Source organism: Sebastes fasciatus, chromosome 16 (genome assembly GCF_043250625.1).
Source record: "Sebastes fasciatus isolate fSebFas1 chromosome 16, fSebFas1.pri, whole genome shotgun sequence".
Classification (NCBI taxonomy): Eukaryota; Metazoa; Chordata; class Actinopteri; order Perciformes; family Sebastidae; genus Sebastes; species Sebastes fasciatus.
Window position 1 is genome coordinate 10,789,957 of NC_133810.1, and position 15,828 is coordinate 10,805,784.

The 15,828-nt window shown below is 40.2% G+C and overlaps 1 protein-coding gene across 3 annotated transcripts in view; it reads left to right on the forward strand.

Annotated features, from left to right (window-relative positions):
- dpysl3 (dihydropyrimidinase like 3) overlaps positions 1-15,828 on the forward strand; it is a 52,185-nt gene that overhangs the window by 5,405 nt on the left and 30,952 nt on the right. Inside the window, exon 1 of one of the 3 annotated variants that reach the window (XM_074611084.1) lies at positions 6,942-7,141. The exons of the other annotated variants lie outside the window; for them this stretch is intronic. Coding sequence (XP_074467185.1) covers positions 7,103-7,141 — 39 coding nt within the window. The 5' untranslated portion in view covers positions 6,942-7,102. Of the gene's footprint in view, positions 1-6,941; positions 7,142-15,828 lie in introns of those variants that run through there. 3 annotated transcript variants of the gene reach the window in all.

The following is a 15,828-nucleotide window of genomic DNA, read 5'->3' on the forward strand; positions in this document are numbered from 1 at the left end:
TATGATTATTTTAATAATTAGGGCTGTGCAGATTTGTTTTAACCCCACTAACTTCTTCAACATTTTAACGCATCTTGCGGTTTTTAATTAACATCTTAAAAAAACGACATATTGTTGTCGGGCCCGGCCGCTATTTGATCTTTCGGAGGTTGTAGCTTGTCGTGAAGGAGGTTAAATAACGCTCCAAAGTTGCGCTAAATTTTGGCGAGGAAAAACTGGCATGGTCATTTTCAAAGGGGTCCCTTGACCCCTGACCTCAAGATATGTGAACGAAAATGGGTTCTATGGGTACCCACGAGTCTCCTCTTTACAGACATGCTCACTTTATGATAATCACATGCAGTTTTGGGGCAAGTCATAGTCAAGTCAGCACAACGACACACTGACAGCTATTGTTGCCTGTTGGGCTGCAGTTTGCCATGTTATGATTTGAGCATATTTTATATTAAATGCAGTACCTGTGAGGGTTTCTGGACAATATTTATCATTGTTTTGTGTTGTTAATTGATTTCCGATAATAAATATAATCGCACATTTGCATAAAGCAACATATTTGCCCTCTCCCATGTTGATAAGAGCATTAAATACTTGTCAGATCTCCCTTTTAAGGTACATGGACAATCATGCAATTAATCATAATTAAATATTTGATTGACAGCCCTATTAATAATAAAATTTACAATCTATAATGCAAGTCCCACTTATTGTTTCTACAACATAAATACTGTTTGATCCGTGCAAATATAAAAAGACTGCTGCTGTTTCTGCTGTAGCGGCAGATCTCTCATCTGTTGTCCCCCATCGTTCATTCATTATCGGCTCAGCAGCGAGCAGAAGAGTGACACACCTGTTGTGAGACAACAAGACTAATGCTAGGGGACTGATTGAAGCCACAGAGCTCTGTTTATTTGAGAATATTGATAAATTATTTAAAGTGGAAATGACAAAACTTTTCAGCATTTTGTTTTGAAGGGCTTGTCCTTTATTATTTACACCTCAGTGATTCCTGTGCTGTTATTGATTCACAGCCTGACAGCAGACAGTTGGGACTGGGCCAGTGCACGCACAACTAACCTATCTGAATCCTCACATCATAATGATAATATATTAACTTTGTCTCTCCTGAATTCTAAATGTTACTTTATTACTGCCACTGTCATAATTATATAAAATTATATTTTTCCTCTAAGCTTTTAAGTACAGTAGATTTCTTCAGTATGGCAGGCAGCCAGTCTCCCCCCCATGTGGCTTGATACTGAACTGCAATATTGCACCTCCTGAGGCTCGGATGATTCAGCAGAAATCATCAGACAGTTAGACTGTGTGCATTTTCTGTTTTGTTTGGAAACTGTTTGAGGACATCAGACTGACAACGGAGTCAGGACGTGCTTATTCCTCTGGCATGATCTAGTACAGTCTGGATGCCAGTCTGGCTTAACATGAACCTTTTGATGATGACAAGCACAAAAGCTGACTGTTCATGATGTCTGACAATTGATTGTCTCTTTTTTTAACCTTCAAGTGCACCGGTTTCACGTTGAATCTGATTATTTATTTCAGAATGTAATATATGACATTATAATGCTGTAGTTGTCATTGAATTGTTAGGGTTCATTTGTGGTTATTTTATGGCTTTGGTAAAATAATTGAGAAGCTTGTGTTGACGTTGTAGTAATAGTAAAACATAATGATCATAATTAGAGTTTTGTCCAGTCTGGTGAGCTAATTAGTACAATCAGCTGCTGTAATGGAGTGAAAAATGGGGAGTGGTTAGCCAGATGTCCAGGGACCCCCCTCCATCTTTTTTATCCTGCATGGAGGAGCATTACGCACACTTACATTCACACTGACCCACACATACAGTGAACACAAGTATAATTAGCAAATTATGATGGCATCCTACTGGGTAGTTGTTAAAGCTGCAGCGGGTAAAAAAATGTTTTTTAATCCCGATTCACAGAAAGACTCTGGAAGAGAAAGAGCATCAATGGCCACTAGTTAGAGGACTACTCCACCAATTTTACACATTATGGTCAGCTTACTAGTCACAGGGAGTACTACTCAGCCTGTCTTCTGTAGATCCGCAAGAGCTTTGTCAGGTCTGAGAAAATAGCCCTGATGATGTCAAAGTGATGTCATCAGGGTTATGTCAGTCGCTAGTTTCAAGTCTTCTTCAATACAGCATGATGTTCATTTAGTAAATTATGGTCCCATTTAGAGTCAAATAGACCATAAAGCAGGAGATGCTTTAGGGCGTGGCTACCTTGTGATTGACAGGTCGCTACCACAGCGTTGTCTGGTCTGGGAGTTGTCCGTGTTTTCGTCTTAGAACTTTAACCCTCCTGTTGTCTTCCTGTCGACCATGCAACTTTTGTCTTCCCGGGTCAAAATTGACCCGGTCTGGTTTGACTGTTTTTAAAGCATACATTATAAATTATCACCCAATTCTGTATTACACCTTTTTGGCCAACTTCATTCCAACTCATTACCACAAGTTTAACACTTTTTTTTGGAATTCATGGTCACTAATATGAAATTAAAAAAAAGTCTGAAAAAAAAGATCTGAAAAATGTTTGAAAAAAAGATCTGAAAAATGTCGGACAAAAAAATGTCGGACAAAAAAAGATCTGAAAAATTAGGTGAAAGACATCCATATTTATGATATAATGAAGTTTGAAAACGTGTCAAATTTGACCCGAAGACAACAGGAGGGTTAACCCTTTCACAGTGTGTTTTCAGTTCATGAAAGTTAATTATAACATTTTTGGTTGCATAAATATATCTTATTCAGCATTCGGTTATACTTATCTCCACCCACTCATGTCACTTCTGGCTGCAAAAAAACAAGATGGCAACAGCCAAAGTGCCGAACTCAAGGTTTCAAAACAGCAGCCCACAATAGGTGACGTCACGGTGATTATGTCTACTTCTTATATACAGTCTATGACCTCAGCTTGCGCTTGGAAACTTAACATTTTTCAACAGAAAGACAACGTTACATACTGGCTGTTTACCACGGTACAACACGGAAATGCTGTTGAGTTGCATTATGGGAAATGTAGTATTAGAAACTGAGGATATCTCAGCCCCTGCTGCTTTGATGTTGACCGTCTTTTTAAAATCTGTCTCTTTCAAGTCCAACAAGTTTTTGTAAATGCATGACTAAATTGCTCGAGTAGCCCTATTTTTCCTTTACAGATTCGTCCCATTACTCAAATGCTGGTGTGTTACTGTATATTGCTTTTTTCAGAGAAAAAGAGAAAACAAAATCTCCTAAGCATAAAAATCTAAACCTTCACCTAATTATGGCAGTGGGAGTAAGCTGCACTCACTAATGTCACTGTAGATCATTTTCCTTCATGGTGATCACACTTTAGTAAACATGAGCATGCTAATTCAGTATGATTGCTGGGTATTAAAGTGAATATTTACCAGTTTGCTTTTCCATTTGGGGCCACCAAGGTGCTTAGTCTGCTGGTGCAGCTTTGATGACCCGACAGAGTGTGTTTTCTGCATCCTTGATCTGTCTGCCCCGTGTCTGTCTGTCACTGTCAGCTGCTTAATGTGTTCTGCAGAGGTAGCACGCCTGCAAACTTGAAGTGTGTTGTTGACGCATTCTCCGAGGGCCTGGGAATGCTGAGGTAATGCCTTACTGCCTCACTGCCATGAAAGGACATGTCAGCATGCAGGCGCTGCGTCCTCTTGTAGCCAAAGGCGGGAGGAAAACAATCAGTGGATATTCATTTACATGAAAAAATATATACATTTTTAAAGCCACCCAATATGTGAAATTTGTGATTGTAGAGAAAAGTACAGGGTGAGAGGGTTGTAGAAAAATACACATATGCACACACATTAAAAGCATCCACACAAATAGATACAAACTATCGAATGTCTCATTTACAAAACAAATAATTTAAAATCTTTACAATATACACTTTGTATAAGCCTCAGCATATGTTATTAATCACAAGGTTAAAGGGACAGTGTGTAGGATTTGGTGGCATCTAGTGGTGTGGTTGCACATTGCAACCAACTGAGTACCCCTCCGCTCACTTCTCCCTTTCCAAGACTGCGGTAACGTGAGCCACACAGTGCAAAACCGTGGTAACGCCATTCGCCTCGCTCAGAGGCCATCCTTACCGTAATAACACTACTTTAGGAGCCACGGAAGTCAGACGGCGGCTGGCGGTAGCACGGTTTTGCACTCTGTGGCTCACGTTACCACAGTTTCACAAGCATGTCAGAAAACTAAGGTGGCCTTCAGGCAACCTAAAAACGCGAAAGGTTCTCTAGAGCCAGTGTTTGGTTTGTCCATTCTGGGCTACTGTTGAAACATGCCGCTCCCTATGTAGATATGAAGGGCTCATTCTAAGCTAACGAAAACACAACCATTCTTAGTTTCAGGTGATAATACACTAATGAAAACATAGTTATGAATATTATATTCCATTTCTGTTAATAAATGCCCCGAACTAAAGTAAAAAGAGAGATGAGGTGCTGTCAACATAATACACACTGAATCTTCTATGTTGTAAATTTATATCTTTCTTGAAAACAATGAAAAGCATGTACTGAATGAGAGAATGATTTTCCAGTTGATGGTAGTACACACACACACACACACACACACACACACACACACACACACACACACACACACACACACACACACACGTAGACAGGCACACCCTCAGTCACATGCAGGTCTCTGAACCTCATTATGGGTGCATTAGTGCAGAGGAGGGGAGTGGTGGAGGAAACGACCGGCGGAGTGGAGGGGGATCCACTTTAGGTCCAAACAATAGAGACACATGGTCGGGTGGGGGCATGCAGAGAGCGCGTGTGTGTGTGTGTGTGTGTGTCGTGGTGAGTGGACATGTGGGGTGTGTAATGTGGTGGGCAGACTCTGTGACAGCTGCTACACCATTTTGCCCCTCCTCTGTGTTCAGAAAAACAAAAATCTCTAGGTAATTATTGGTAAAGATTTACTGTTTAATCTTGTATTTTTATATAATATTTCTATTTAAACAAAAAAAAGGGATCCTGAATTTATTTAGGAGTCATTTAAATGCATGTTATCTAAACAGATGTGCTTGTGTTTATGAAATATGTAGAGCTGCCCCCTCTTACGATTAATCGATCCTTTTGTTCTTAGTCATCTAAGGTTTCTTTTGTCAATTAGTGGAAGGAAATATGTTAAAAAGCCTTTATTAGTTTTATATTTATTAGCCTTTATAGTGGCTAAATCATAAAAAAAAAGCTTCATCTTCATCAGGGCTTAAAACAAACAAAGCCCAATGGGTTTATTTATTAATTGAATCTATTCATTCTGTGTATGTCCGTATGGTGAACAGTATTACAATGGTGCAATACGATTTTAAAGTAGCCAAATAATTTCAGTACCTAATGTTGATAATGAGGATGACAATAACGAGTATAATGATGGTGATTATTGGCTATACAGTGCCACACATGCTCTTCTAATCAATAAATCATGACTGACCTTCTACTCTGATTAATTAACTCCTTTGTGATTTTGGCAGTGATACACAGATACAGAATAGACCACAGACTGGTGAGTTTTAAATCAGAATCAGGTTGATTTCGCTAGGTCCACACATACATATAATTTGACTCTGGTTTTTATGCAGCTCTCTCAATGTACTTACTCAGAATAGAAATAACAGAATAATAGAATACAATAATAGAAATAAAATAAAATAAAATGTCTATATGCAAGTCAAGTGTTCAGGAGTTGTAAACAATACAAATAGTGCAAAGAAATAAATACTGGATGGATATACATGGACTAGATGATTATGTACAGCATGTACATGTGGAGATGTGTATATACTGTATGTACACTGAGTAGGAATTATATTTACAGTGAAAGGTACGTACATATTATTATATTTACAGTACATAAAGTTACATATGATATGTACATATTACAGAAATGTGCATTAAAGATTGTAAATTATAATCTAAAAATGTGCAACAATGTGCATTAAAGACTGTAAATTATAATCTAAAAATGTGCAACAATGTGCATTAAAGACTGTACATTATGATCTAAAAATGTACATTCAAGACTGTAAATTATAATCTAAAAATGTGCAACATTGTGCATTAAAAACTGTAAATTATAATCTATCAATGTGCATTAAAGACTGTAAATTATAATTTAAAAATATGCAACAATGTGCATTAAAGACTGTAAATTATGATCTAAAAATGTGCACTAAAGAGTGTTAATATATTCTAAAAATGTGCAACAATGTGTATTAAAGACTGTAAATTATGATCTAAAAATGTGTATTGAAGACTATAAATTATAATCTAAAAATGTGCAAAAATGTGCATTAAAGACTGTAAAATATGATCTAAAAATATGCATTAAAGACTTTAAATCATAATCTAAAAATGTGCAAAAAGGGCATTAAAGACTAAATTATAATCTAAAAATGTGCAACAATGTGCATTAAAGACTAAATTATGATCTAAAAATGTGCACTAAAGACTGTAAATTATAATCTAAAAATGTGCACTAAAGAGTGTAAATATAATCTAAAAATGTGCACTAAAGACTGTAAATTATAATAATCTATAACAGCAGCAGGGGCGTATATTTGGTGTTAAAGGGTTATTGACAGTGTACGACTGATTGAAGTGTTCATCAGAGTGATGGCCTGAGGGTAGAAACTGTCCTTGTCTGTCTTGTTGTGTCTTGTCAACCAGCTCAGACACATTTTTATAAGCTGTATATATGTGCAAGGAAATATGCAAGACAGCTCAGTAATGCAGACAGCTGAGCTTGTTCAGCAGCTGCTCCACTGCGCCCTACGGTGGAAAGATTGCGACACTGCAGTCTTTTTTCCAAATGGAGCTGTGGAGTGGAGGGGAGGGGCTGTTGAGTGAGCACACAGAGAGAGCCGCTCCTATAGCTCTCAGTCTGCGAGCCACTTTACCATCGCACTGACACAGTGGCCACCATTCCCTGAAGCTCCCATCCAGGCGAGGGCCGCTGCAGCATCCGTAAAAAAAAGAGGGAATACCTGCTTTTCACAGCTTCATTTTGAAAGGTGGAATCGAAAGCAACATGTATAACCAAGGAAAAAAGAACATCCCAAAGATCACAGTGAGTAAAAAAAGAGTTATTTATGCTTCAACTGTGCTGTGGGAACTTTGATGCCTGCTGTTTGCAAAATCACCATAAAACCACCATGCATGCAGCACGACTCGAGGCTTTTTCTTTTCCTATTTGTCTATTAGACGTGACCAGCTGGAAAAAATACGCACTATGAAAATGCAGGCATGCCCGGCTGCCATAGTGACAGCCAGGCAGAGAGATGAGGCGTTTTCTTAAAGGTGTCCTGCATCTTCTTTGTTGAGGCGCTCCATGCTGTGTGGCTCAGCCGGCTCGCCCATAAAACCCCCCACTGTAGGGACTTTATGCTGTCTGCAAGGCATAGATGATGGCTTTATGATGATCATATTTAATAATGATTTATTAATATAGTTTGATGCCATATATTTATAATATTGCATTAATGTGCTTTATATAGGCCATCAATTCCCCCATGCACACCCTTTTATATTTAGCACAAAAATATCATTGTGATGCTTTTTCCATGATTAAAATCACCTTTTATCCATTTTGACATGAATGTGTTCAGCCCTTTCTCTCTCAAAGGGCCTTATTGATCTCTATGTATGGGAGGATCCATTGCACAGTGATGTGCAGACTCATTTTTCACTGAGCTTTTCTCTGCCATTTTAATAATAATAATAATAATAATAATAATAATAATACATTTTATTTACACAGATAAAATGATCATAAAATCAAGGACATCATACAAATATAAAATATACAATATTATTATTATAGCATTTTTGATGCTTTTAGTGATATATTTCAAAGTGGGCCTAATTATATTGTCCTGTGGCTAGTAGTTGGCAAACAATTGAACAAAAGTGATTACATTTTTTTTGTTGTTGCAATTTTTGTGCATCATGTCATTATTTCCACAAAGAGTGTTATTTATTCTTATTACTATTAATATTAATATTAAGGATTTAAATGTGTCCCCTTGCAGACATGAGCTACTGTTCATGTTGCAGGCTGATGGTGCAGAGGAGAGTGGAGAGGAGGAGAAAAGAGAGGTTGGGTGGGGGGGGGAACCCACGCCCATTGGTGATGAGCTGTGATTAGCTGGCCTTGTAACAGGGCCGCTTGTACTCCTGCATCATGGCAAGGAGAAGGATTCAGGGCTCAAGTCAGAGCATCGAGGGTTGGAGGTTGAATGCAGTTCAGGCTGGTGTTACGCAGCCAACCAGCTGGGTTGCTGGTGTGTGTTACAACTGCAGAGAAAAACCTCTCCCTCTCTCCTTCTGTCTGTGTGTGAAAACGCCTTCCTTCCAGTCCTCATTGTTGCAGCTCACAGGCTGCAGTCAGGGGTGTGTTGCTCGGCTGTGGGAGACACAGCCTTTGTCTCGTCTCCTCAGCTGATAATACACCCAAAGGCCTGGTTTTTAGGGGACGACTTTGGCCCTGCAGAGTTCTTGTATATTCTGCATCTGAGCTCTTGGTGTCATTACCCTTAAAGTAGGGCATGCCTCTGTAATATGCTAAAGTGGGCCAGAATTTTCCATGGCATGTTTTGCATGGTCATTATAGGGATGGGCATTTTAATGCTACCAACCCCCCACAGAGAGGTCGTGTGTTTCTTTTCCTTTACCTTTCCTTTATGGTTGAAATTTGGTGTTAAACTTGCAAATGGCATGATATATTTACGTCACCCATATCCACAGATAAAATCAGTTAGTGATGCTGCAACAGAGAGCACTAGACTCACCCAGATAAGATCTGTCTGCTCTCTTCATAGTTTAATACTGAGGCAGGAAATCAAGAGTTTGATGGCCTTGAGATGTATACGCCATCTGGGTTACAGAAGTTGAATTTTTCAGTTGTGAGATTGTTGTAATCCTCAAAGACGAGCTTCATTCAGTTGAAACCAACATGTTAATCAGCTGTAACCACAGTATAAAGTATCTCATTGATGTCCTTGACCAAGAGCAGAGATAAAGTGGCTTCACACCACTTCAGTTCACAGGGGACTAATTCATTGGTTTTCAAACATGATGCAATGAAGAAGCACTGTATTCACCACTTAAATCAGTATTTGCTTTTAACATATCACGGTAGCAGTCTTTTTCCCAACGTATCAAAGTTATAATCCTTTAATTCATTGTTGATCTGGCGACACCTGTGGTTACTGGTGGTAGTGGCAAGTGTGTTTTAATAATACAGGACACAGTTAGTCTCACGATACCAGACAATCGGAGATCTCCACCTTCAGCGTTTAGAGACTGGAAATGATACCTGTATCAACCACTAGGGACAGCAAACATGCTTGGCTACTCAGAAATACAACAGAACAATGCACATATTGGTTTACAGTTCATAGACTGTATATAAAGATGGACGACGCGTCTCCACTTCCTCTCACTGTACAGAAGTGAAGCCAAAATATCCATCTTTAGACGCAATTTGGAGCCAGAGTCTACGCATTCGTGATCGGGCGGTGGAGCTGCCCTATTAAGGTCCCGCCCACATACCCACCCGAGCCAATCACGAGCCGAGCACTGCCGCAGCTTGTTGGTGTGAGCCACCTATATGCTACGTTAGCACCACGATAGCTGTTTAGCATGAAAGACACAATAATAATAAGAATAATAATATCTTGGATTTATATAGCGCCTTTCAAGAAACCCAAGGACGCAATTAAATATACATACAACAACATGGCACATGTTCTATTACACAGACTCATGATGGCTGCATTACTTCACTCAGAGCAGCTGTCAATCATGACGTCTCGCCCCCTTTTTTATAGCATCAAATAACTAATTAAAGCCAAACTTATCAGGAAAATTATCACTTGAACATACATTAGTGTGATAAGAACTACCTAAAATGACAGAAACCATCTTTGGGGAAAAATGTATTTGAGGTGTACTTTGACTTTTTAGTTTGGCTCATGTCCCATCCACTAACATGGAGGGGGCGGGCTTTATGAGCTATACTGCAGCCAGCCACCAGGGGGCGATCCAGATTTGGCTTCACTTTTGGGGACAACTGTGAATCTGTTATCCTGAAGACATAAACACAGTGATGGTGTAATATTGGTGACATTGGCCTGAGAGAACTATCATCAGTTGGAGCAGGAATACTCTACCAGTCTGACCATAAGATGCCAACCACATGTAAGTGGTTCTGAATAGTTCCCACTTGCTCCATTGCTGGTCATCAACTTTACCAGTATTAATAAGAATCCACACCCACTTAATTTACTAAGTAAAATGTATAGTTTTGAACAGCCATACCAGAGTGAAGAGCTCTGTAAGTGGACGAACAATAAGTGCTGATGTCATAAATCATCTAGATCACTGCCACCAACAGCCTTATTATCAGCTCATAACCCTCCCAGACTCTCCTTCTGTATTTCCAGTTCTATTCCAGTTGTTTCTGTGCGTCTACTCTCCGCCAGTGGCTCTGTCAGATTTCTAGGTGTGGTTCTTCCCTTCCCTCATACCCACTCACAGCAGCCTCAGTGTTGTTCCAGGCCGGTACATGTCATCAGTAATCCCCTCCAGCTGGAACGAGCATCTGTGGGCATGAAACAGTGCCGGCAGACGGCGGGAAATGAAAACCCGTTCCCCTCTTGCTGACGCACCACAAAACAGGACTCCTCCACCGCACCAGAGTGTGCCATCACCACCACGCAGGGCTGCAGCAAAAAGTGGGCAAACAAAACACCCCGAGGCCGCCCAGGCGTTGCCGTGCGACTCACCATGGCGACCGACATACAGTTGCGACGGCAGGAAAAATACAACCCCTGTTTGGTTTGTCGTGTGCATGGGGATGTGACTCGACACACACTTCAGTCACACACTTCTCAGACTTCTTGACTGAGAGAGTTTATTTTTCAACCTGTTTTGGCTCAATCGGATCCATATTGAGTTTTTTTCTTGTCGCCATGGTTACACGACTACAGCCTATCGCAAGAACAACAATCCAGACAAGCAGGATCTCTCTGCGACCGTGGCTGACAGGAGCTATTAATTTAGATTGATACGTCTCATTGTTTTCACTTTTCCAGAATGTGAAAATAATCCTGTGCAGTTTGGGGTGAAGAGTAAATATTTTTTTGCGCGCTAGGCAACAGGGCTGAAGCAGAGGAACTGGTGTGCATGTGCATTCAGGATGACTTCCCTCTTCCACTGGTCCCTGCCTGCCTCCCACACAAGGGGCTCTGTCACAGCTAATGGAGGTCTCCTTTCACAGCCCCTCTGGCCTTTTTCATACCATTCCCATTTATTAACCACGGAGAATTGGCTACTAGTAATTTGCATCCCAGTTTATGAGCTTCTCCCTCGAGTCTGCTGGAAGTGGAAAAAAGTTGTCAGTGCATATCAGCGTAGTAGCACAAAAATAACATCCTGTCGTCTATTTCTGATCACCCCTGCTGCCTTGTGTAACAGAAAATGACAGTTTCCTGTGCTTCGAGAGGCGCTTTATTTTCGGTGCTTTGTTTTTTTCTTCAGAGTCGAACGATGAGATATTTTTTTCCCACCTGAACTTCACTTTGTTGCCAGACATTTAATAGATGAGCTTGTCAGCACTAGAGGGAGGACGCAGTTGCGGAAGGTAAAAAAGAGCTTTAATTATTTTTTTTTTCCAATGACTTCCAAATTTAGATCAGAGGAGGAGTAAAGCAGATAGAAGCACATAGTTTCCTAAATCACATCTAGTATCAGTTTAGATTAATGACAGGCGTTAGTATACTCCAGCAACTTGGAGCAGATCTTTTTTATAAACATGTGTGGTTGACCTCAGTCGTGATTGCGTGATGTGTGTTAAAGCTAATCCTCCTCCCAACTGTCTGAATTTGTCGAAACACTAAATCCTCCACTGTTTACCCAGCAACCGCCGATAGTAGGTCACAGTCACGCACGCACGTAAACAAGCATGGAAGTGAAGATGAGTCCATGTTTCCACCACTCAGGGTTTAGATCAACTGAAATGCGTCGCTTCATTGGATCTTTGGTGAAACATCATTAGATATTTTTAATTATTTCACTCTCCAGCTGTGCAGGTTATGTGTTTTGCCACCTCAATTTGTACTGCACAGTTTTTTTTATAGGCCAATAACAGCTAAGCTTAGTGCACTATCCTGTCCTTGACCAAAGAAATTCTTAGTTGACTACCACTTAAACGATTTTGTGAGTTAGTTAACCACCTATATAGCTAGTTACCTAATGTCTCTATAGTCTATATATTGTCTGTTTCTGGCGAATAAACGCGTACTGCACAAACTACAATGACTACAGTGTGCAGCTCATCCAGTAAGATCATTTTTCCTTCCTTCCAAAAACTGGGCGCTGTAACAGAGATGTGATTGACAAACGAGGACATGGTCAGTGACCCTGGAAGGTCAGAGCCAATCAGAATCAACATCAACAGCACCATTGTTGTCTTAACCCTTTAAGCTAATATGAATCTGTGTGGTCTAATATAATTATGTTATAGATTAAAGTCGAGAGACATAATATAAAAAATTTGGAAAAAAATAGATAGAAATTGGTACTCTGAGGAAACCCGGTTGAGATGAGATGACAAAAAATGGGGTGATTCAAGCTTGTTGTGTCATAGTTATAATTCATAGCTTTTTAATAGAATATAAGATTTGAACACAAACAAATTATAGTAAAGACTTTCTTTTGTTGGGTGTTCTGGTACATGTAGGCAGGATGCCAGCCACGCAGTGTACAAACGATTGAAATGAATCTCTTTAGAACTAGATAGATGTGCATACATGAAGGCTGTTCAGTCTGGTTGTACCTCTACTCGACATGCTCTGCGGTTGTTCTTCACCACTGTAGCTACTTATTCTGGGAAACCCATAAATTACTATTTTTGGTCAATGTCTGGTCAATGGGTTCATCCCAGATTGAGAGTTACCTCTTCCAGTTCAAATCTGTGATGATGATCCAATCTTCTAATATTGTTTTGTTCAACACAGGCCATTTTGGTAGACTATGACAATGGAATAGAAATAATTCTGTCTTACTTTTGTACAGCACTTTTTAGGCAGACGTTTTACTGGCGTCCGGTAGTAGGCGGAAGCGTAGCTTTGCTGCTGGCGGCTGATGTTGCAATGGAACAAACAATTGACTTTCACTTTGGCAATATACAGTACGTTCTTTGTTTTATAGACCAAACAATCAATCGATTAATTGATGAAAATAATCCTTAGTTGCAGCCCTTTGTTTGTCTAAAGTTCCATAAAAATCCAACCAGTGGGAGAAGCTGGACACTTTATGAAATTCCGATCAGTAGCCTCTGAAATACTGCGTCTTGAACAGGCAGACAATGACTGATGTGTATCCCTGGTCCTGATTTTATTATGGGAGTTTTAAAACAAGGTAGGGAATATGAAAATCAATGTCCAACAAGGATTCAGGAAGAAGTGTGGGCAAGAATCAACTGAAATCAATACCCATTATGGTTGGCGACATTACCAAGCAGAGTTGAATTTCATTCTTGCCGGCCCGTCCTCATTCCCAGGGCATCAGATACTGACGCTTGTCACGCCTCTTGGCTTGTGACACCAACGCACAAAGCACCCTTTAGCGTCTGTATGAGATGCACCGTGCTTTCAAGTAACTACACTGGTAATCTCTATAAACAGATTCTGAATATGCATATTATGTATATATTCATGTGAAGAATCTGTAGGCAACGGGACAAGATTTTGGTGTTGGAAGCGTTTTGCTTTCCGTTTGTAGTCCGAGTCCAATCATGGTCAAGCAGGATTTGGTTGAATGCAGGTAAACAGTCCATGCGGAGAGCGAAAGAGGCAGAATTTGGCCGAAATGCAATCTGGGAACCCACCGGCTATCGTCTGACGATGATTTAGCTTTTTATTGGTTTAAAATGAGCTTGTAAACTGGCTACTTGTGGAACAATCTGGTCGTACACGTTGTCCAACAAACACAGGGCTTCCATCCAGGAGACCGCTGTTTGAGTCCTGTGTGAAACCAACAATGTGTTAGGTTAGGTTGGTTAGGTTAACCACATAATAGCACACATGGTTTTGACTCAAACAAGAGGAATAATCAGGAAGAAATTTCTTATAATGTGAAATTGTAAAAAATGTAATGAAGTGAAGTTGATGGGAGGTTTTCCTGGTGCTATGGTTGGCTCGGGTGCTTACCCACAATACCCCCCACTCACCACTTGCCACGTGTCATATCCCCCTTCTATCCCTCGTTTCCTTTTATTAATAACAAAATAATGCTGAGAAATCATTTTTGGAAAGAAATGACAGAATCCTGGATACGTCCTGAAACAATAAACAGTCTTCTGGCACTCATTGACTACATAACCGTGGCAACGTTTGGAAACAACATGCTGTCACTTCTTATGTTTTCTATTGAATGTTGGAAGTTTAACATATTGCTGTTTGTGGTGGAATGACATGAGCGCTGGGAAATGTGGCGGCCTGTTTGTCATATATTCCATGAAAAAAGCCACAATAAATGCTCGGTCTGCATTTAGATTTATGAAGTGGGAATAAGAAGCGTTAATGAGGAACTGCTCTTTCAGATTATGTGTCTTCGAAAAAGCATGACAGTTTGCTCACCCATACTGCCTTGCCAAAGAGTACTGCCACTTACAGTTACGTAAATCATGTGTTCTTGAAATTCTTTGACAGTTAACATCTAGTTTTGTAAATAACCCAAGGCTATTAGCAAATACAGTTCACACAGTCATAGCAATAAATTATGTATGTGACTGGCAGATGCACTAACTGAGGAATACTGAAATCAGCAGATTGACAGTTGCTGTGGTTTTAATGGAAATGTTATTGATTGGCAAATGATTGTGGTCTCTTGCATGCTGTTAGGCGAGTGGGGAGGAACTGACAAAGGGGGAATATGTGTGTGTGAGAGAGACTGCTGAAGCACTTCAGTAAGGCACCCATGCATGAGGGCACACCCCTCGCTGCAGTATTATAAATCAGATAAAAAAGTCTTTACTCGTCTGATGCAGTCATTGCCGCTGATGACTGTGTGTTGTAATGTGTTGCTTTCAGGGTGTGGTTTCCAAGGAAAGCTCTGGGCTCTGTTACACACTCCTCCATCACCATCTACATCTCACACACACACCAATATACAAAGACACAAGAACACACAAACACACATTAAGTGTGTGATTATGAGCTCAGCAGATATGGAGCTTGTATCAATTGAGCTACATACAAAACCGTATTATGGTTTTTTTTCCTCCTTTTTTTCCTGTTGTGTGAGGGAGTGGCTGCAGTTCATTATAGTGATGAAACACTGGGTCCACAGCCAGGGGTGTAAATCACTGCACACATGTGCTGTTGGGAAAATAATGTGGAAGTCTGTCCTTCTCAGCAGAGCGAGGAACTGCCATCTTATAGAATGTGAATGTATTACTGAATCTATACTTGTTCAGGGCACAACCTAATATCATCAGTTTTTTAATGTCATAAAGGTTGAGGCTTGCCGTTTCACACCAAGCACGGATTCTCGTCCAAAAAATTTGCACGAGACAGAGTTGACAGACCGAGAGACGGCGGAGGATTTGGTGTCGAAGCGAAAAGCAAACACGCCTATTTGGCAATATTTCAGATTTAAACCCAATGCTATAAGGGAACCAAACCGTTATTGAGGCAATCGCCGTGATGAGGACGGAACGGTCGTCATCCTTTCTTGTAAAATGTCTGGTGT